Source organism: Poecilia formosa, unplaced genomic scaffold (assembly GCF_000485575.1).
Source record: "Poecilia formosa unplaced genomic scaffold, Poecilia_formosa-5.1.2 Scaffold138, whole genome shotgun sequence".
NCBI classification, from domain to species: domain Eukaryota; kingdom Metazoa; phylum Chordata; class Actinopteri; order Cyprinodontiformes; family Poeciliidae; genus Poecilia; species Poecilia formosa.
The window spans coordinates 1,138,168-1,160,668 of NW_006800077.1; the positions used below are offsets into that span (position 1 = coordinate 1,138,168).

At 41.1% G+C, this 22,501-nt stretch overlaps 1 protein-coding gene across 10 annotated transcripts in view; it reads left to right on the forward strand.

Moving 5' to 3' along the window:
* Positions 1 to 205: 205 nt before the first annotated feature.
* Positions 206 to 22,501, forward strand: part of LOC103145236 (paired box protein Pax-3) — a 29,779-nt gene continuing 7,483 nt past the window's right edge. The window contains exons 1-7 of one of the 10 annotated variants that reach the window (XM_016676662.1): positions 206 to 738; positions 1,153 to 1,388; positions 1,543 to 1,669; positions 1,992 to 2,135; positions 17,175 to 17,374; positions 17,928 to 18,093; positions 19,558 to 19,784. In XM_016676662.1, coding sequence (XP_016532148.1) covers positions 654 to 738; positions 1,153 to 1,388; positions 1,543 to 1,669; positions 1,992 to 2,135; positions 17,175 to 17,374; positions 17,928 to 18,093; positions 19,558 to 19,784 — 1,185 coding nt within the window. In that variant the 5' untranslated portion in view covers positions 206 to 653. Of the gene's footprint in view, positions 739 to 1,152; positions 1,389 to 1,539; positions 1,670 to 1,991; positions 2,136 to 17,174; positions 17,375 to 17,927; positions 18,094 to 19,557; positions 19,785 to 22,501 lie in introns of all 10 variants that reach the window. The other 9 variants (XM_016676666.1, XM_016676663.1, XM_016676664.1 and 6 more) reach the window with 9 other exon arrangements.

A 22,501-nucleotide genomic window follows, 5' to 3' on the forward strand; every position in this document is an offset into this window, starting at 1 on the left:
TTTATATTTTCTTGTGCTGTAGTCATTTTACACAGCACAAGCCTAATATGTTTTTCTAGCATCTCAATGCTTTGAAAAGTCAACTTTATGAACAGATCTGCGCTCTGTGAATTGCCGCCCCTGTCCCGTCCAGCGCAACTATGACTGCGTTTCTGATAGGAGAAAAAAGTTTTATGCCTCAGCCAATCCTAGCCTTCCCCTGCGAAACATTCGTAAGCCGCTCAGCCAATCACAACCGTGAGCGCTGGACAAGCACGGCAGAACCTCCACTACTTTTGACTGCCCACTCTCACTTCGAACCGGTGTCAACAAACAACAACAACATCCCCGCCATAGAAACGACGCCCTGGTTGCCGTGGTCTCTAAAAACAGAACCCGTTACGCTGAAAAACACAAACCCTTTAAGTCCCTTGAAACCCAATTTCATCTTTTTGACGTCAGTTTTTGACGCCTCAGGGGGGTTTGTGGCTGTCCCGGGATACTCCGGTGCTTAGCGGAGCTCAGCTAAGCCCGACCGAGGCTAACCGGTGCTGACTTCTCAGAAGGACGGAGATTTTTCCATTTACCGACCGACTTCTGCTGCTGTTCGCCGCAGGAGAGAGCCCTCCCCGGGAAAAGAGGAGGTCGGTGCAGACGGTGGGGGTGGTGGAGGTATGACTGCGTTGGCGGGGTCAGTACCCAGGATGATGCGACCCACGCTGGCTCAGAACTACCCCCGCAGCGGCTTCCCACTGGAAGGTAAAGCACGTCAAAATTTCGATTTAGTGACGTCGGAAAAAAATGGACTTTAAAGAACTTTCTATTGAAAAGTCAGTCGTGGACTCTGTGCCTAAATGGTTATGTAAAGTCTAAAAGAAGGACTTAAATGAACTAAAACGTGTCGGTGAAGTCGATTCTTTATGTCTTAAATACACGTTTTCAGATTGGTATGACTGTGGAAACTTTGTGCTGGTTCTGTCCACCTTGTTTTACAGTTTGCTTTGCGGAGGTTTTAGATAAGCTACATTTTTACAGACTAATGAAACATCTATTACTCTAAGTGCTACAAGTAGTTTCCTATTCCAAATAAACACATTTTTGTTAGAGTTCCCGTAGATCCCGTGGTCTATCCTGAGAAGTTCCCCCTCATATTTTTAATATTTAAATTTACAGTGTCTACCCCGCTGGGTCAAGGCCGAGTCAACCAGCTCGGAGGGGTTTTCATCAACGGCAGACCTCTGCCCAACCACATCCGACACAAGATCGTGGAGATGGCCCACCACGGGATCAGGCCGTGCGTCATCTCCCGACAGCTCCGGGTCTCCCACGGCTGCGTGTCCAAAATTCTGTGCAGGTACCAGGAGACGGGCTCTATCAGACCCGGAGCCATCGGAGGCAGCAAACCCAAGGTAATTTAATTTATATTTTCTTACATGCAGTCCATAAAAGTAAAACTTGTGCATGTACTTACGTGTTGATGCGTCATAATAACCTGTTGATTTTTGTAAAACGGCTTACTTGTTTGGTCAGTAAATAAAACAACTCTTGTTGTGTTTAAAGCAGGGAACAACGCCGGACGTCGAGAGGAGAATAGAGGAATACAAGCGGGAAAACCCGGGTATGTTTAGCTGGGAGATTCGGGATAAATTACTGAAGGATGGGATATGTGACCGCAACAACGTTCCTTCAGGTAAAAAGGAAAAAAAAAAAAAGAACTTCACGTAATTTTTGACAGAATTTTTAAATTTATGTAGCCAATTTTTTTTCATAATTTAAGTACACGTGTTTTTATTTAACTTTTTAAAAATCTGTTTGTTTCAAAAATAATAATACAAATAAAACAGTAAAATACTGAAATTATCATTTTTACATAAATAGATTCACATTTTAGATCATTTTTCATCAGTGTATATCCAATTGTCAGCACAATTCTTAAATTTTACATATATTTTCACCTAGTCTTTATTTCCATGGTGACATCATCAACTTGTTTGAACCCTCCACTTTTGCAGTGAGCTCCATCAGTCGCATCATGAGGACTAAGTTTGGGGGGAAAGGTGAGGAAGAAGAAGAGGAAGACGAGATCGAGAAGAAGGAGCTGGAGGACAGTGAACGGAGAGCCAAACACAGCATTGAAGGCATCTTGGGAGACAGATGTGAGTTTACTTCTTGAGTTTATATTTTGGCTTGGCGAAATGTTCACGTTTGTTTTGCAATTTAATTATTGGAGAGGCTTCTATGAAATTTCACCACATTTAGCAAAACAGTTTGGAGAGGAATATTTGACTAGTAAAAGCTGTGGCTTACAGTTGCTGGATGTTGGTAGAGAGTATGGGTCAACCTTTGTGAGGAATTCTTTATCGACCATTTCTCTCCACTAATGCTTTTCCCATGAGGCCCTATACCGTAAATCAAACAGCAGGCGATGGCTCTGTGCGGGAAGGAGGAGAATGCAAGTGTGTGATTGTCTGTGTGAGTGTGTTGAGCAGTGGTTTAAAAGCAGTAAATGAATGGCCTTTACAGTAAGTCCGTACAGCCTTTCAGCATATATTCTGTAATGTTCTAGTGCGGCATTATAAACCCATCAACCATTTAATTTCTTCATTCATTATTAAAACTAATCACACTGCTCTTGATTGCTGTGCTTATATAGTTTGAGCTCCATATTAAAGACCAGATCAATTTTTATTAGGGCTGCAAACTGCTACAAGCAGTGGAAAAAGTCAGGCAGAACTGTTTTTGTGAAAGAAAATCTTTGGTAACGCTTTAGTGACTCTAAGTTGTAAGTTTTATGAGGAGTAAAAAATTAACAAGTAAAATGCCAGAGTAAACCATCAGAAATTGCAGATTGAACCTTTTGCTGAATACTAGTATAGTTATTCCAGATTTGTGGGATATTTTGACATTTTGCACTCATTTCATCTACCTTTGCTACATTAGGGCAAATTAGATTGTTTTTCAATGTCATCGCGTTGTTTTTTTTATGCTTGGCTTGCACCACTAGAGTGGAAATTTGTGTTGCATGGCAGCATTCTGTAATTTCCATATTATATTACAGTTCTACAAACATACATCTTTTAACATGTAGACCTTGCTGTGACTGACAGAGGGAAAAACTGTTAGGGTAATGAGTCTGTCAGAGTTTGCTAGCTTAAAATAATTAAATTTGGTTTATATCCAGCTGGGGGAAAAAAAACTGCTCTGTGAAATTTAAGCAAGATTATGACACTATTTAAATATTAGTTTATAAAGGTTATGTTAAATAATGATTTAGTTTTCACCAGTATTAACTTCTTTATTTTGACAACAGGTCCTACTTAAATATTGTGAATTTCACTCAAGATGTTGGTTAAGTTAAATATAATTTATCAAATGTTGTGTATAGAACAGTAAGGCTTTTATATTTATATAAATATGTCAGTTTAGTAAGCCACAGTGCTAATGTCAAGCTTGCTAGCATATCGTGCTTCCTAGCTCTAAAGTTTACATTTTAGAATATGTTTAAATAGTTTATCACTATTTCACTGACAGTTTCACAATTTGGTGAAATTGTCAGTGATATTTGATGTTTTCACGTCAAATATTAATTCTGTCTGTTTTCAACAAGATAAATTAACACAATTATCTTGATAGTTAGAATTTGTCAAACTTTTACAAGTTTTTGCTAAGAATCACATTTCCTCATTTTTCCATTCTGAAATATTGAGGTACATCATTCTCAAATAAAATACATGCAAATTGTCCACAATTTTGTTGGTTAAACTGTAACGCAGATTGTTTTTTAGTGTATGACCAGTAGCTTAGAACACAAACTTTTAGCATGTAGCTTAATAAGCTTTTGGCGCACGCAGATTCCCCTGTCAGCAACAAAGTGAAGACCATATTGTTCCCAAAATATTGATCTGTTGGTCAAATATGTTTAAGGCGCCAAATATCAGCATTTGCTGCCGCTTGCTCCTGCGTCAGTAGGGGAGGAGAGATAAAGGTCCCTGGTTCGAAGAGACAAAATGTCCCCCAGATGAGTTGATCAAACATTTGTTCAACGGTCTCCATCTCCTCACAAAGACACGCCTCGCGCGCACAACGGGACACTTGCGGATGAACTTGGGAGACAAAGGCTCGCGAGTCCATTTGAGACTCACGCTTGGGCTGCGCGCGGACAAAAGGCCAGCTTGGAAACAGCTTTGGCCGCCGCTAAAGTAGTAGAAGAAGAAGGCGACCTGCTTAAAATTCAGCCAGAGGAAAAGAAAGGAAAAGAGAGTTTCACAGAAAGAGGGAGAGAAAAAAACCCCCGACGCAAGACATTATGAGGCCGCAATGAACGATGAATTATTCAGGGAGCGCTCCGGCTGCCCCGGCACGGCTCGGAGGGCCCGTTCACCGGCTATTTTCATCTACAAAATGTTTTCTTTTAGGGTTCGCCTCAAGAAGCCCGCTGCCATTCACTTAGCCAATTCAGTCTTGTGAAAGCCACCTACAGCCCGAGGAAGCGCGCTCACCCCCTAAAACAGTGGCGCGCATGAAAATCCCAGCTGGTGAAATTGGCCACAAAGCTTTAACAAGAAAGAAGGCTGTTTCTCCAGCGAACATTAACTTATATAGAGTGTATATAATTCATTGTGAGACACCAGTAAAATTCGATAAAATAAAGTCATTGCAAGAAGCAAAAAGACAATATTGCCCTGATACGTGGCTTTTAATAAACACTATAATTGCAGAGTTAGCCATTCTCAAACTATAACTGGTCCACAAAACAAAGAGAACTTCTCCAGCCTGATGTAACTCGTGAGCTATTATTGATCCTTTGATGATGCCCTGGCCTTGGCCTTTCAAACATTAATAATGTCCTCTAAATGATGTCGATATTGTGCCATGTCTCGTTTTAATGACCGAGGGGGGTGGGGGCATTACCGAGTGTTTTCGGTGAATAGGGACCAATGTTCTCCCGGGGAGAACCCCAGTCTGGCCCGTAGCACAGCTTGACAATGGGGGCCCCGGGCAGCCCGTCCTCTGCGCTGCATGCGCACAGCTCCGAAAACTCAGCCGCTTGCCCTCCCCTTTCCTCCCAGCCGCTCCTTTCCCCCTTCCACCCCCGCTTGCTCTCCTAAATCTCTTCAAGCAGATTAAATCGACTCTTTTATTTCATCGCACTTTCATCTGGAGAGCGACACCGCCCCTCTCCCTCTGTTTCTTTCGCTCTCCGTGTGTCTCTCGGAGCCTGCGGCGCACAGCTCGGGTTATATCTGCGCTGCATCCTCCACAGCGCACAAAGCAAAGTCAATCTAGTTTGTAAAGGAACCTTATTAGGGTGGTGTGTATTGTCAATTTGCGTGTTAATTATGCATATGTTTTGTTTCACTGGGACTGATTTTACATCGAGAGCTCAAACTGTTTACTTTGGAACAAGGAGCCTATTATCTCCTCAGATGATAACTACCATATTCCCTGCTTTAGGCAATGGAAATACCAGCTGTACATAATTAAAGAGATACACAGTGGCCTAAACAGTCATCAGAATGTGTAAACGTCATGGTCTGAAAGTCACTTGTTGATTTTTTTTTTTTTAATTAGAAACAATACTTATTTACAAATGACTTGTTTATGTTAAGTTAAAGAAAATATCTAAGCAACACAAAGTTTGCTTTTAAACTTAAACAATAAAAATGTATTTAACAGTAACATCTTACAAATTCTTTAAACATTAAACAGGAAGACTTTAGTTCTCAAAAACCTATATACCCCACTTCATTTTTAGATTTATTTGACAACAGTTTTGCCCTCCAGGCCCATTTTTAGGGCCCTGGCAAACTGTTAACATCATGGTAATTAACCCTGAAGACAAAGTTAATGATTAAAACAGACATGGTGTACCCGCCTCCACCCTCCTCCTGCCTCACATATTAACAGTGTATCTTTGAGAGTCCGAACTTACTTTGGTGAAATTAGCCCGATAATACAGAGGAGCCTTGTCGAGGACCAATACACTTACGTTTAGCCCAGCCGTTTGTATGCACACACATGTCCACACATTCCACTCTGCAATGCAAACAGTCAAAGGGATAACTTTATTTTGGTGAAAGAGGATCCTGGAAAGGGCTAATTGAATAAGCCCAGGATCTTTGAAAAACCCCTACCATGGTGAGCGCAGTCATCATGTCATAATTAGGTTTATTGAGGCACATTCCTTCAATCTGCCTCCATTCTGCCAGCCTCATTGTGTCCACAACCCCAGGCCAGTAGCTCAGGGACAAAAGGGAACCGTGCACATACAATACATGAAAGAGCTATAAAGATTTAGCCAGCTTTGTCACAGAAACAGAGCGGGACTTTGTTTGTGTAAATAATGCAACTGAATGAGGAACTTAGGTTCCTCTGCCACTTGGGGTGTGGGACCTTGAGCTGCAAATGGTACGAGGGGGGCACAGCCCACATTGGTGTCACAGCAGAGGGGATGAAATAATATGAAGAACCTGCAGAACAAGAGGAGGAAGGAGCAGACAAGGAGGCCAAGATGAAGTTTAGAGCCACTTGAGGGGATTTATTTTAGTGATGAAAAAGTTTACAGGAGACATTTAAACCTCAATTTTGACTGATGATATTGCTAATAAATGGTTGTTTTCTGGGAGTGTTTTTTTTCCATAGTTTTTGACACAGAAATGATTTACATATAAAACATTAAGAATCATAAACCCAGCCACCCAAGAACATATAATGGATGAATTTGTAGTCGTTACACAGCAAACAACTAGGTTGAAAATCAAAATTTCCAACTGTATCAGGTATAGCAGTATTTTACACAATGAATTAAAACACACTGATTTAATTGCTTTTATTTAAAATAGTAAAGCAATACATTTTTACTGCTGCTGCAATAGTAATATATCAAGCTGAGTATTACAGTGATTATAAGGCTAACTATAACATTTTACTTTGATTCTGATACAGAAACTTTAGAATAAAAAAAAACTGTGTTGTACTTTTCAAGTACTTATTATATTATACATATATATTACATATATATTTTCTGCTTTTTATAGAGTAACACAAGCCTAACATCATATCAGCTTTTAGGCTATCTCCTCTGCAGTTTTAAAATAATTTTTTTCTTCTTAAGACTGGTGGATGGCTCTCTTCAGTTTCCGCATAATTTTTTGCCACCTACAATATTTGTACGAATTTCTATGAATCTGTCTTTCCTCTAAGTGAGAAAAAAAATGAAGCAACATGTCTGCAGCCATTTTAATCAGCAATACTCAGCAACAGGAGGGGAATCACAGCATTATTCATTTCTCCCCACAGCCACAAAAGTCAGTTCCCTCCTTCACATTATCTGTCATATCATCAAAAAAGTTTTAGGGTATAGGAATATGATAATTTAATGTTACAAATTGGAAAGAAAAATGTGCACAGTGGAGGTTTTTGGAAATAGAAAAATATGATAATGGTATACTTATTACATTGTCATGCCACTGGGTTTGAAATGACAAACATATGCAGCTATTCTGGAGTTCTGAACATGTAATAATCCTTTAGTTTTTTTGAACATTTGTTCTGGGGCTGCATGCCAAGTTTGGAATAAGAAAAAAAAAATCTTTTTAAACTGTTTAATGTGGAATTTGTCAGTTTGAAAACATGTTTGCAGATTTCTGCCTTTAGCTTTTTTTTACTGTGAAGCTATTTTTGAAATAAATTCAAACTTCATATGTTTGGGTTTCAGACAAGAGTCCAATGTTACACAGAAAGTTTAATTGACATTTCGAAGCACTTTTCAGACCAATCATTTGTGTAATTGGGACAGCTGTCAGGAAATTAACTTATATTAAAAATGATGGCTTTGGTATTTTCAGTGTTGCTGTTTTTGTCCTAACGAAATTTGACGAAGACAGGAAAAAAGAAGATCTTGATGAGTCCTATAATAGCTATTGGCTATTACTGGACTCTGCCAAATGTGTCGTGAAGAGGGCTCTGTCTGTCCAAGGAGCGGATGAATGTGTCACTCAGAGAGTCCCTGGGCACAAGGGCAAGGGGGGGCACAGGGGCCAAGTGGCGAGCACCAAATCACTCTCCTCTACCCTGGGGCTCTCTCCGTCTCGCTAGCCCTCTGCACCCCTCCCTCTCTTCTAATAAGGCCTTGCATGATGACTATCCAAGCATGAAAACATAGTTATCTGCAAATGAATGGCTGCTCTATGCTTCATTAAAGCCTCTTTTTGCTTTCACACTCTTATTGTGACCCTCTGATATCAATTCAAAGGGCAATTAATGAATGCACACCAACTTTGAAGTTAGGACGATTTTCTGAAAAGGCGGGGCCCAGAGAGGTTGCGTGTGTTTAGGCGCATGTGCGTGTGTGAGGGGGGTATTTGGGGGCACCCCCTCCCAAATAAATTCGCAGTAGTGCCCCCAGCCTTCACCCGCGACGGACTGAGCCACATTGAGCGGCGAGCGCGCCCCAAAGATGGTTTGAAGGGAGTGAAAGAGTGAAAAGGCTCGGCGAAGGTCAAGTAGAATGGCTGGCTTTCGAATAAGGCCCCTCTTTATCTGCTGCAAGTATGCACTATAGGCCCAACAGTTGAGTTGGGTGGGGGGGTTGGCGGGGGAGAGAGGTTGTTTTTAAATCTGAGTGAGTGTGTGTATCTGAGAAAGTAAGGCAGAATCTCTCTTGCATGTATCCGTTTGCTTGTTTGTGAGCTCGATTGTTTCTAACGTGCATACGTGCAAGTGAGCTTACCGGGGTCAGGGTTGAGTGTCAAGAGTTTGCAGAGGCCAACGAGGGGGCAGTAAACGCAGCATCCACATAGCTGATGGGGGGACAGGCAGCTGTCAATCATCAGACTGATGAAGCCTGACTTTCTTTCAGAGCTTTGTTAACTAATTAGCCTAAAGCCTTCTGAGAGTGTGGGAGCAGGGTGCTTAAAAAGCATGTTTATGTAGTAGTCATCCCATGTGGGAATATCTTCTCTGAAAACCCATAGGTGTACTCTCAAACAGTCATATCTATGCCATTATTTGTTTATAAACCTAGGTACAAAATGCTGAAAAGAATAATTAAATCAGTTAGATCTAGAGTTTCACAACTCTCTGAAACTTGATTACAGGAACTTCCTTGTTCCAACATTTGTTGCCAAACCAGGAGTTCCTTGGTAATATTTACCATCTGAGACCTGAGGTAGAAAAAAAATAGGAAAATCAGATTTCCCCTCACCCACATGAAATGAATGCACCACTATGCAGCACATTGCTCTGTTTCAAGTATGTTGCTGTTCAAGCAAATGCCTGTGGAAGATAACTCTGCTGCGTAAAAAAGAGTGCCTAGGCTCTGGAATAAAGGGAGAAAAAGTCAAACATCCTTTATATCTGTCAACAAATAAAAATGGCAGTGATAGCAAGTGTGACATGTTCCCCACGGACTGCTGCTGGGAGTTTTTTTTTTTTTTTGTAGTTTAGACATAAGAAGTGCAGGGTCATCGGGTCCCGGTAAGGTCACTCTCCCCCAGTGCTGCACAGGAAACAGGGTTAGAAACACATTTAGCTACAAATGACAGGTAACCACCTCCTCATACCCTTCAACATCCCAAAGCACGCTCCCTGAAGTCCTGGCTAACAGCAGCAGACTCTTTAAGACTGTCGTCATGTCATGACTCTGAGCATAACAAGGCTTTGATTGATGAGAGTTTGCCTTTGTGTGTGTGAGGACATGTGCAGCGTTTTCCAAGCATTTGTACTACATGAACTTTTCCAAATTTTGTCACATACCACCACAAACATTTTTATTTTTATTTTAAATCAACACAAAGTAGTGCATAACTCTGAAAAAGATGAAAATTATTTGTTGCTTTTGATAATTTTTACAGAGGGAAATCTGAAAAGTGTGGCCATAGTTGTATTCGTCCATCCAACATCCCAGCTTTCATGTGACATTAGGTGCAGCCCTGGTTCAATTTGATGTGCACTGTTTGTTTTCCACCATGCCAGATATTTGATCTTGGTTGATTTGTTGTTGTGCCGTGCTATTTTCATTTTCAAATGGTTAGATTGAACAGAGCTTTCTATGTTCAAAGCTTGGGATATGGTTTTACAACATAACCCTGATTTTCAACCTTCCCATCACTTCCTCTCTGACCTGTCGGCTGTTTTTTTATATCCTTTATGCTGTTGTTTGTTCACCAATGTTCTCTACTAAGCTTTTGAGGCCTTCACAGAACAGCTGCATTTATATTTATAAGGTGAATTCACACACAGGTGGACTGTAATTATGAACACAGTAGATGGCACATTAGTTTGTTTGACAGTATCAAACTAAAGGGAGTGAAACACAAAAGCATATCACACTTTTCTGATTTATCCGAAACATTTAGAAAATCATTAATTGTTTTTCTTCTACTTCGCAGTTATCCTCTGTATTGATCTGTCACATAAAATCCTAACAAAATACTCAGAGGTTTCTGGTTGTAAAGTGAGAAAGCGTGAAGATGCCTTGTAGTTATGAAAACTGTTTTATGGATATTCATCTTCCACACAGGACGCATATCCTCTCATTTGCAGCGCAGCTGTCAATGTAGCAACTTCTTAGCAAGTCAAGTGAGTTTACCGTCCCACCACTCCACCTCCCACACACCCACTCACACACAACAATTCATGTAGACCCACACGCACCATGTTTTTCTTAACCCAGCAGAAAGCGTCACAGATGGGTCCGTAAGCTGTCAGCAAAGCCATTATCCAGGCCAGCATCTGCCTGCCTTGACTTCTATGTACTGTTTAATGCAGTCGACCAGTCACTTAGTCCCACAGCTCCTGAATGGAGGCAGCATGGTCGTCTCCGCCCAAATAAATGCTGCGTTTGTCTCCTCTGCCTTTTGTTTTCTGTGTTTTTTGAGAGGAGTAGGTGGAGAGAAGGGGGAGATGTGTCAGAAGCTTGATTTACCCTCACTATTAACCAAGATACCCCCCCACCCACCACCACCACCTCCACCTCCAACCCCTCTGATGAGTTAGCCGTACGTCCAAACTGTGGTGCAAATAACACACATATGGTCGGCCAATTCCCAGCGGCCCCACATTCATGCACACATGCATTTATGCTCGGTGTGTACTGTCCCGTGTCTCAGTGGACATATTTAAGCCTTTGTGTCCCCATCCGATCTCCCCCCTCCCCTCCACTCTGCCTCTCAGAAATTTGTCAATGCTGAAAGTCTTTCCAATAGACTGTTGCAGCTAAATCCTCGCCTCTGCCTTCTCCTTCTTGTTTTCCTCTCCTTTGGGATGGCGTAGCATGGTGGGAGCCATTTTGGGCTTCCTTGGCTCAGGAGAGGTTGTTTTGGCTCAGAGCCCCTCGTGCTCTGCGCCTCTCAGGTCCTCAGTTTGGTTAAATTAAACAGTTTTCTTTTCTCCTCCAACCCCCAACACCAACCTCCCTCCACCGCTCCTCTCTTATTTTGCAGCTTAATGCTCCGCAGCTCACCCGGGCCGTCTCTCCAGGCCCTTTCGTACTCAGATCATTTGACCCTTTTAAGGCGCATATTTTCTCATATTTGGATGAACTGACGAGAGGATCATATGCTCTTTCCTGGAGCAGAAATATTTACATACAGCTGTGTAAATACAGCATTTTAAGATTTAGGTTGTATATACATGCAGGAGGTGATATAAACTATAGAGTGGATAATTTGATTGGCCGTGGCTATGTGGCGGTGCCAAAGTGATACAATCAGATGTCAGGGATAGTGAGGCGATGATGGGATACAGACCTCTGTGAAACCAGAAGTTAGAAAAGCTTTCACCATGATTTCTTCAGCTAAACTTCATCCCCTCCATGTTGCAGTAAGCAGGCTAATGTAGTGCTGCTGATTCAACAGCACATCCCATTATCAATAAGGGTAAAGATGTGTTTAGAAGGGAGAGACTTAATTGACAGCAGACGCCTCAGGGCTGACATGATTATCATTGCCCTAAAGTGCATGCAGGATGAGGGGAAAACTGTTGCATGCTGTGTTGCGTAATAGATGTGGAGTATTGCACTCCTTGTGTCTTTTAGCCATTTAAACAACTTCAAGCTTCTGGGTTGACTAGGTTGCCTCCTCGCCACAACCTGCTTTAACATTTGCAGTATGTAAAGGTACATACTGCAAATGGTATGTGGTTTTCTTATGGTACAACCACACTTTTCATAGTGGTGAACTAACATCAAGTGATGAACAATTGTGAACTGACAGTTATTTTACAAAATATAATTTAACATGTGTTGTTTTGTAATTTACAATTCCCCAAAAGAGTCAACAAAATGCAAAAGCCACATAACAAGAACTAAAACCACAACAGAAGGTTTGCTACAACAGAAATCATGCTTGCAAGTTTATCATAACTACCGTTTTTGCATAAACTCCTTGTCAGCAAAAATTCCATTTTAATATCCATTCCGTTTGATCAAAATGACTTTTTGTCATAACCGCTGTTTAGCATGAATTCCATTTTCCAGGAATTGTGTTTGACATGAATTCCACTTTAGCAAAATTCTTTTAGCATAAATAGAGATTTAGCATACATTCTCTGTTTTAGCATGAATTCCATATAGCATGTTTTCTATTTTAACATAAATTATGTTAGGCACAAATTCCATAAATCATAGCCTCTGCCTTAACATAACTTCAGTTTTTGCAAAAAAACATTTTTTTTAACATATAGTCACTTTTGTATAAACTCATTTTGCATAAATTCTATTTTAGCGTAAATTTTGTTTTAGCATAAATTCCTATTCTATCTTTGGTTGTGGTGTTGGGCTTTGGCATTTTGTTGACCCTTATAGATAATCATAATATTCAGCACAAAGTGCTGAATATTATGATTATTATATATGATAATCATCATTATATGATAATCATAATATGATAATATGATAATATTATCATATATTAATCATAATATATTATATCATAATATATTATATGATAATCATAATATTCAGCACAAAGTGCTGAATATTATGATTATCATATAATATATTATGTGATATTAATGTCACACTGAATACGTGGTCCCTTCAGTGAAGCATGATGGTGGCAGCATCATGCTGTATTGGTGTTTTCTTTCAGTAGGAATGGAGAATATGTTCAGAGTTGATGGGAATATAGATAGAGGAAATAAAAAGCAATCCTGGGGAAAAACCTGCTGGTGGCTGCAAAAGACCTGAAACTGGGGCAAAGAACCAACTTCATCCTTCTGTCATGCATCCGAAGTTGTAATGGAAAGGGTTTATAAATGCATTTCCACGTGTCAGACTGGATCAGTCAACTACCAGATCTAATTCATTTGAAAATCAGTGACCAGGCTGCATTGAAGATGTTCACGGATGTTCTCAATCCAATCTTACTGAGCTTCAGCTGTTTTATGAACTAGAGTTTATCCAATTACATTTCAGTTTTACTTTCACTGTGTTTATTGAAATTGCACAAACTCTGTCAAGGATGTGTGTTTTTAGTATTTTTTCTTAATTTCCTTTGTGTGCCATTTGAACTAATGTTGCCCTTTTTTGTAGTTTTTGACTCCCATTCAAATGCAGTTGCCTTTGTTTTATTTAATTGTCATTCTCTTTTGTAATGGAAAACGTGTTTTCTATATTTTTTATTTGGCCTTTAGGGTGTTAAAAATTCAGAAAATTTAGAATTATCTATTATGTGTGGGCTTAAGTTTTTTGGTTCTCTTGAAAAAAAATTAGAGAATTTTTAAATTTGATTTTATGTTTATTTCTGAAGCAATGCTTAACAGATGTTTTTTTTCTGTCTTAGTGACCCTATAGAGTTAAAGTAACAATTACTCCTAAATTGCTCCTAAAGGAAATTAACCTAAAGGAAATTAACTGAGTAGAGCTAAATAGAAATGTCACTCTTTAATTTTTTCACATAAATATTATCGCAAAGTTTCAATAAAAAGCATGGGAGTTAGTTGGTGTAATGTGACAACAATTAGGAAAGGCTCAAGGGGTATTAATGCACATTTAAGCTAACATGTACCAATGTTTTCTTTAAACACTGAAAGATAAATATTTGAACGTTTTAAAGAAAATACACAAAGTATAGCTTCTCCCTGTGTAGTGTCTAAATGCTCGACTAAAACCAGCACAGATGCCCTGACAGTCTATCCTCATGGGTACATTTACAACCATAACAACACCCCCTCTTACCCCACAACTCCCCCCCTCAGGTGCTCTTACAGTTCCCTCTGCTAGCAGAGTATTTTCTCTTTTTTGGGTGGGGTGGGGGGCAGTAAGGCAGGGGTTTCAATGCCCCAGGCTATGCCCCCATCTACCCCACCCCAGCCCTCTTTGCGAAGCCTCTTTATGTCTCTCCCCCCGAGCCCCCTCCAACACCTCCCAAGCTCCCCCATGGGGCAGGTGACAGGCCTCCACTGTGAAGGGCTGAGGGAGCCATGACGGATTCCACAGATGGAGCGTGGAAATCGACGGCAAAGACCTCAACTCTGTGGAGCAACAAAGAGCCCGAGAGTCGGAGAGAGAAATATGGGTGGAAAAGAGGGAGATTGGGGGGGGGGGACAAAGACAGGGTGACAAGGAGGGGGAGAATAAGGGAGGAGAAGGTGGTGCTTGTTTAAGGAGGGTTGTGCGCCAAAGCACATAAAGTGTTTGTCCGGTGAATGTGATACTGCTCCGATTCTTTTTCTGTTCGTTTTGCAGTATTTGTTGTGTCTGGTGCTCGGCTTCCTGCCACAGATCGTTTTCTTTTCAGCTCAGCCTCTTGTATAAATGCTGCCTCTTGACATCACATGATGCAGCAATCCAAAGTCAAGTGAAATGAAACTAATGAGCCCGCTTTGGTTCTGCCTAAAGCACTTTATCACTGCTAGTCTCCCAAGACTTGAGAGGTGCCACTCTGTCGCTTCTTTTGAAAAGTTCTAGAAACCCCGGTAGCTGTCATAACCGAATGGGTAATTCCAAAGTGATTAAGGATTTTCCTGGGCTGCCTCGGCTTTCCCAAGGCCCAAATCCCTGTGAAATGCTGAGGAACGTGCATGCTGGGGTGGGATTGGGGGAGGAGGAGGAGGAGTAGGACAGGGTGGACATTCCTTGCAGCCTTCCTCTATGCAGGAACTGGAGGGGGAGGCTACAAAAAGACTCATCTCTTGTTTTTCGGTCGTCCTGTCCAAAACTCCACACCCCGAATTCCTTCCTCGCCATCTAAAGCACAAAGCCCAGTCACTCAGAAGTCGAGGAAAAATGTGGCCCCCACACATCAGAGGTTTTACAGGCGCTCTGTGATGACCACATCTGAAACAGCCCCAGAAACAGCTGATAGCGAAGAGATGAAACCCTAAACCGCTGCGGCGATTTCAAATTGTCTTCTCTTTGCACCTGTTGGAGACGCTGCTCATTTGTCCTTCCTGTTAAAAATGCCAACATGTTCAGGCAGCATAATGCAGCTAAAAACACATTAAAACATCCTGCAGGAGGCTTAAGCCAATGTCTCAATTTTGTCCCCCCTCCCACCTCAAAAATATTTTACGTATCGGCCGCTCATGCTTGAAAGTTTCTTTACCAATTTGCTCCTAATGCAAGTTAAGTTGACTCCCACAGCTTTTGGTGTTGTGAGTAGAAAATCGCCAAAGGGGAAGAGAGGATCAGTTTCACATGAGGGGCCCCGAGCTATTTGGATTCTCTTGTATTTTATTGTGGCTTCCAAGGGGGGAACTAATACAGTGTTGCACACAAAACTTCCCCTGTGCTGAGGGGGAATTAATTAAGTGTAGCACAAAAAGTGGGCGCTTTGGCCACAGTGAGCTGAGAAGGAAGCCAATGGAGTGTTTGAAGTAGTTAAAAACCAAACTGCTGGATTACAGAGAAGATCTCACAATAGTGTTAACACAGATCTGAGGCAGAAATGAAAAAAAGAAATGAAACACAAAAGCTGCTCAGGCGTATTACATCACCAAGCCTCAGGTTATATTGCATCTGATAATTTTATTTTATTTTTTATCAACTGTAAATTAGAAGTTCTGTTCAGTTAAAATCTTTTGTTTTAAAATTGGTATAAAGTTTTTTGTTTTGGTAAAAAAAAAATGTAAGAACGCTCTTACACGATCTGGAAAAGTCTGGATAGAAATTTTGTTCTAGATATGAAATTATCATAATTATGTGGTCCATCTGTGTGCTTTGTTATCCATCCATCTCATAACACTGTGTATGTAAAGCACTTTAAAGCAGCAACCAAGGCTGATCATACTGAAATAAGATGCACAATACATGCCCAGAGTGTGAATCTCACACTGGGTTGGAGGCCATGCTTTGACTTAACCCTAGTGACGTACAATGTAAATATACACTTCAAAAACAATTTTTGTCTAGTTTCTGGTGCCAATATCTCAGTGCACTTGAAATAAGACAAGATTAACATTGGACATAGATAAGATATGTCACTAAATGTCAAATAATCTGACAGTGGGACCAGTACTTTTTCATCAAAATTAAGGAATTATTTATTTAAAACAAGAGCCTATATCTTTCCAAAAAGTTACTAGTTCATCAGTTTTGTCCTATTTCACATGTGCTAATATATTTGCATTATAAACAAGACCAAAAATACGTGAACATATTTTGTGTTTTTGCAGTGTAATCATTAATCAGAGGCGAGATTTCATCCTGGCCTGAACTTCATGCCTGAATTATTAAATTATAGTAAGTGAAAGCTGTTGCCTCTATAATAAATGATGAGAAATCTACAAGCCTGTAAGATTTGGACACATTATCCTTAATATGAGAGGCAAATTGGATTTAGTCTGTGTGCTTTAGATCATCAACCTTTACATATTTAAGTCACAATTTTATTCCTGTATAGCTACAGGATCGAAATAATTTGTCTTTCTGTAACGTTTTCAATCCACTTGTTGTGCTGACATTATTTGGGTCAATGAGATTAATCTTGAGGTGGGAATATACAGTATTTTTATCAGGTGTGTGTGCATGTGTGTAACAGAACAAATTAACATTTTATTGCGTTAGATTAGTTTTAACTCCCAACTACCAAAAGGGACAGAGTGAAAGCACACTGAAATTGTAGACTTGGTTTTTCTTTTTATTTTAAAGTGCGGAGCACTAAATGTGGTACCAGTTCAGAAGCAGTCACCTTCTGCTCATTAAACATCTGATATTGGAGAAATAATCCCTGTTCCCCTCTCTAAATGAACAGCGAGTCACTCAGACGAAGGCTCGGACGTGGAGTCGGAGCCCGATCTGCCACTGAAGAGGAAACAGCGCCGCAGTCGGACCACTTTCACAGCCGAGCAGCTGGAGGAGCTGGAGAGGGCCTTCGAGAGAACCCACTACCCAGACATCTACACCAGGGAGGAGCTGGCTCAGAGGGCCAAGCTCACTGAAGCCAGGGTGCAGGTGGGAACTTTTCTAGCTACTTCTGGGACAGTAAGACACATCTAAACTCAGAAGTCATTAAATTTATATGATTAATTCTAGTATAAACCCAAAGATCGCAAATATATCTCCAGCTTCTAACACCATCACACACTTGTTGATGGCAGGCATCCCTCTCACACACATTCAGACATAAGCAATGTGGCTTTATTTACTCTGTCAGCATTTAAGGACAGCCTGCTGCGCTCAATGTGCTCCGTCACATTAAATCACATTCAAGTTCTGGTCCTGATGTCTCAGGGGCCCAATCTGGACCTTCCTATTTATGATCTAGGGTCCAGAAAATTCTCCTCCACAGGCTCCATATGGGAAACATAAACAGGCCCAGCAGGAGCTACACCCATATGGGCTCAGCATGTCAGTCAGTGCAGCCAGCCATGATACACACATTCTCTCTCACCCAGTCTAACACCTTCCCTTTCAACTTCTCACCCTCTGACAAGTCTGGAACCATTACACACACATCAGCAAATGAAACTCAGATATAAGTGCAATAACTGCCCGTCCTTTCCAGGTGTGGTTCAGCAACAGGCGAGCGAGGTGGAGGAAGCAAGCTGGAGCCAATCAGCTGATGGCATTCAACCACCTGATCCCGGGTGGATTCCCCCCCACAGCCATGTCCAGCATCCCGCCGTACCAGCTCTCCGACAGCACCTACTCGCCGTCATCTATAGCACAGGGTACGGGACAACTATTAACAATCACTGCCTTTTGATTTTTGTGTAAAGTTTCACACTCCTTTAACTTTTTCATAATTTGTGATTCCGATAGATCAACACAAAATAGTGACAGTTTTTAATAGTGTTTTAATTTTTGTGTGATGCTGTGGATGTTGTGTTCAGGGTGATATGCAGCGTCAGTTTTTTTTGTCTTTCTAAAATGTGTAGAAATATTGTTGAATTTGAACAGTTTGCTCAGCAGAAGTATTGATACAACATCATAACAAGATGAAGGAGGCTAATAAAAAGACTAATAACTAATACCAATAGCCTTTTATTGACTAAGATTGTCACAATCAGCAATTAATCAATTAATCACATGATAAATTAAAAGAAGCTCAATAATTTCCATTCTGATAATTCATATTTTTTGAAGGGCAATTTTGTTAACAGAGATATCCTAATCCATTTAGTTTATGTTTACAGTTGTGTGAAATCATAATTTATGTGGTAATTTATAAAATAACTTTTTTGTTGAATTTATTTTTGTGGTTATGTTTTATTCTGGATATTTAAAATGCCTTCCAGTTCCAGTATTACGGGTTCTTTACAAAATTATAGTTTATTGGTCTCTGAGAGGGCGAACTAGCATTACTACGCTATTTTCAATATATTATTTGAAAATGGTCTCAAAACAATAATATCGTTTACTGGAAGAATATCAGGAACAATTTCTCATCCAGTAAAATTTGCTATCTTGACAAGCCTGGTATTGACTGCAAACTTATGTTGAGATGTCTGTTTGTAGTCGGATCTTGCAGTGGTGGGATTGTGGTGTGATTTACTTGAGTGACAGAGTTCTTTAATAAGATTAAAATTTTCATAATTATAATTTTCAGCCATTGTTAACTTCCAGATTCACCGTGTCTGGCTTCTTCTGGAGCAGAAATATTGTACATGTCTCATATCAATAACATAAAAGTCGGATAAAATGTGACATGACCGTTCAGACTGCAGACGCTTTGAAAACCTTAGGATATGTATCCAATTTAGTACCACATATGGAAGTGGCCGAAATCTGATTAATTTTTGAGTGAAAAGATCAGAATTGGGCCGTTCAGAGTCGGATATGGGTTACATACTGGCAAAAAAAGCATATTTGGTTTGAATTTGCCTGTTTTGTGTTCTCTGATATTGTCTGCTGTGTGGTGTTATGGGATGCCAGCACAGTGGCCAGACTGCAGCTGGGGAAAACTTTTTCTTTTTAATATCCTTTAGGCTCCCTGTAGACACCTGACTAATCTCGCAGATCCTGTGGCAGTCTGGACAACCGAAAACTATTCTGAAGAGCTGCTGCAGCATCATTGCATCTTTATTTAATTTAGAAGCCATGTTATATTTTTTTATCTGCACTGTTTTAATTTGCAAGATAGACAAGAAAGTGCATGTTTTCCCAAAATCCTTACAGTTAATCTCTGATTGTAGTGTCGGAGCCTCCCAGCACGGTGCACCGTCCCCAGCCCCTGCCTCCTTCCTCCGGCCATCAGGCCTCCGCTGGCGGAGGGCAGGCAGACGGCGGCTCTGCCTACTGCCTCGCCTCCGGACGCCACTCCTTCTCAGGCTACTCGGATAGCTTCGTGAGCCCAGGAGGGTCAACCAATCCCATGAACTCCGCAATAGGAAACGGCCTCTCTCCACAGGTGAGACACCAGGTACAAACATGTGCGAGCTGCTTCATGTCATAAAACAAAAAAAAGTGTCATGGGCGTTTTTCCAGACTTGTTATTGTGTCACACAACAAGTTAGCAGAATAAGTCCTGAACTCAGTGACGGATTAGCACTGCCCCTGTGGAGGAGAAAAGTGCTATGACTCTTATAGGACAGAGGACAAATCGCTGTGTGACAAATGAGAAGTGAAAAGACAATTACAGTCAATTATCCAGGCATGAAGTCCCAAGGTCTCGGCACCTAGACGACGGGCGCAGCAGAGGAGGCAGAGGGGTTGGGACCCTAACAGGCAGAAAATGAGATTTCAGCTCGGCGCAGTCTGACTCCACAGAGTTTGAGGACAGCGACACACTCATGCAGATTGGCATAGTTACAGGGACAAACCTCCACATTCTGGGGATAATTGATCATCTCCATAACATTCACAGGATCAGTTAAGGCTTTAGCAACATCTCTAACACAAATATTACACGACATGGTTGAGCGCCACGTCTGAGGCTGCTTTTCAGCAACAGACTACAGTTTTTTTTTTCTTCTTTTTAACATGCCAAGCAAACTTTGTTCAAAGATTTGATGATGTGAGTGTTCCCGCATGCTTATAAAATATTCTCTTCTTCATTGGAAAAGTATCTACATCTGTTGATCTCTTTTACATTTTCCCACAAACTTCAACATTTTTTGCTGGATTTTCGATCACAAAAATGTAGTGCATAATTGTTAAGAGGTATCGAAACATGGCTTTCAAACGTTTTTACAAATAAAACCAATCAATCACGAATAGATTAGTTTAAAAAGTAATTTGTTTTCATGTATTTCTGCTTGTTCAGTGATCTTTTTTTTCCCAGCATTTTCAGTGCCTTAAAAGAAAACCTGTTGGAAGCAGTGAAAGCATGAGCAAAGACAATACTACAAAGGAGCTCTAGGAGACAGAAAAATTACAATAAATGGACGGCACACTATGTATCATTTTCCTCCCACTTCACAATTAAATACTACTTTGTTAGAATTGATGACACAAAATCTCAAGAAAATACATCAGAGCATGTGTAATCTGACAACCGTAAGTATAAAACATTCAAGGCGCCGTAAGAGCTTGAAGGCCATGTTGTGAATGGACAAACAGCTGAACATTTTCTGCAGCCTCAAGGGAAAGTTCTCCTGATGGCATTCTTAGAATTTTTGCCTCAGCATTTTTCCTCTTGAAAGCAGAAAGTTCTAATTTATTTGTATATGTTTCATACAGCAAAGAAGGAATATCCTGTCTCAGATATTCCCCCCCCCTCCATACCGACATTCTTCCCTGCTAAGCTGTGTCGATTTAGGCCGCTGGCAACGGCATCGTTCCAAAACGAAACACCCTGAATGTTGGGAGAGAGAGAGAGGCTCACAGGTAGAGAGGCATGATGGGTAAAGGTTTAGCTAGAGAGAGATAAAACGAAAGGCAGCATACAGGCACCCATCATTTTAAGTAGCACTTTTTCCTGCTGGCTTTTTGCTTAAACAAACCCCTCAAAATTTTGGTAATTTTTAAGGAAAATGTTAGCAGGCATGGGAGGAAACACAACTCTGCTCTCAAAATCAACATGGACTGCTCCACTCACCTCCCCTGCTAGGGAAATGATTTAAGCAGGACCATGTGTGTGTGTGGATGTTGAATAATGTGTCACTTAGAGGGGCTGAGAGGACGCAAAGAGCTGCGTACCTGCTTCTCATTAGGTCAGCCTGGAGGCCTTTGCTCTGCTAGAAAAAGGTGGGATATTTTACATTTGAAGGTAGCAGATTCAGTCTTAAATAAGACAGAGTTGGTCTCACTTCCTTAATAATGGTACACAGTGCGCCTTAATGAAGGACAGGTAGATTTGATAAGTGACACTGGGTCATTGGTGGTTTTTCAGGTCTGTTTTGAAGCAGCCATAATGCTTTGACCCACGGCTATTTTCCGTCCTTTGCGGTCCAAGGACTGTTTCCTTAAATTTGATTATCTGCTCGCTAATAAAGACCAGGTCAAGAGCTAAAGGATTTCTCCAAACTGCAAATCTATTCTTTGGTTTAACAAAGCCCAGCTCACACAGATCTTTGCTTTTGTCTTATCTCTCCGAGCGTATCTCTCTCAGAGATAAGTCCCTATCTTGTGCCACGGCTTTTTGGAGCAGCGTCAAAAAGGAATGTTAGAATAAGTGGAGCCATGGATCAGAGACAAATTGTTTAATTCCTCCTCTCTGGTGCGATCTGTGTCTGGAACTGACTTACAGGGAGTCTTTTGATGTCCTCGGCGGGGGGATTTCCTTTGTGTATCCAAGTGCTTATGATACGAACACTCACTTCTGTGCTTGGACACAACAAATAAATATATTAAGTGTATCAGAACCTTCAAAACCAGCAAAAAAAAAGTTTTTTTTTTTTTTTTTTTTTTTTGTAATACTGTTTTCTCTGTAAATCAGGTGATGGGTCTGCTGAACCCAGGCGGCGTGCCCCCCCAGCCCCAAAGCGACTACGCCATCTCCCCCCTGACAGGCGGCCTGGAGCCCCCCAGTGGCATGGCCGCCAGCTGCAGCCAACGCATGGACCACATCAAGGGTCTGGAGGGTCTCTCCAGCGTTCCCTCCATGTCAGCGCTGCCCTCCCTGCCCAGCTCCCAGTCTTACTGCCCCCCGTCCTACAGCTCACCAGGATACACAGTGGACCACGTCGCGTCCTACCA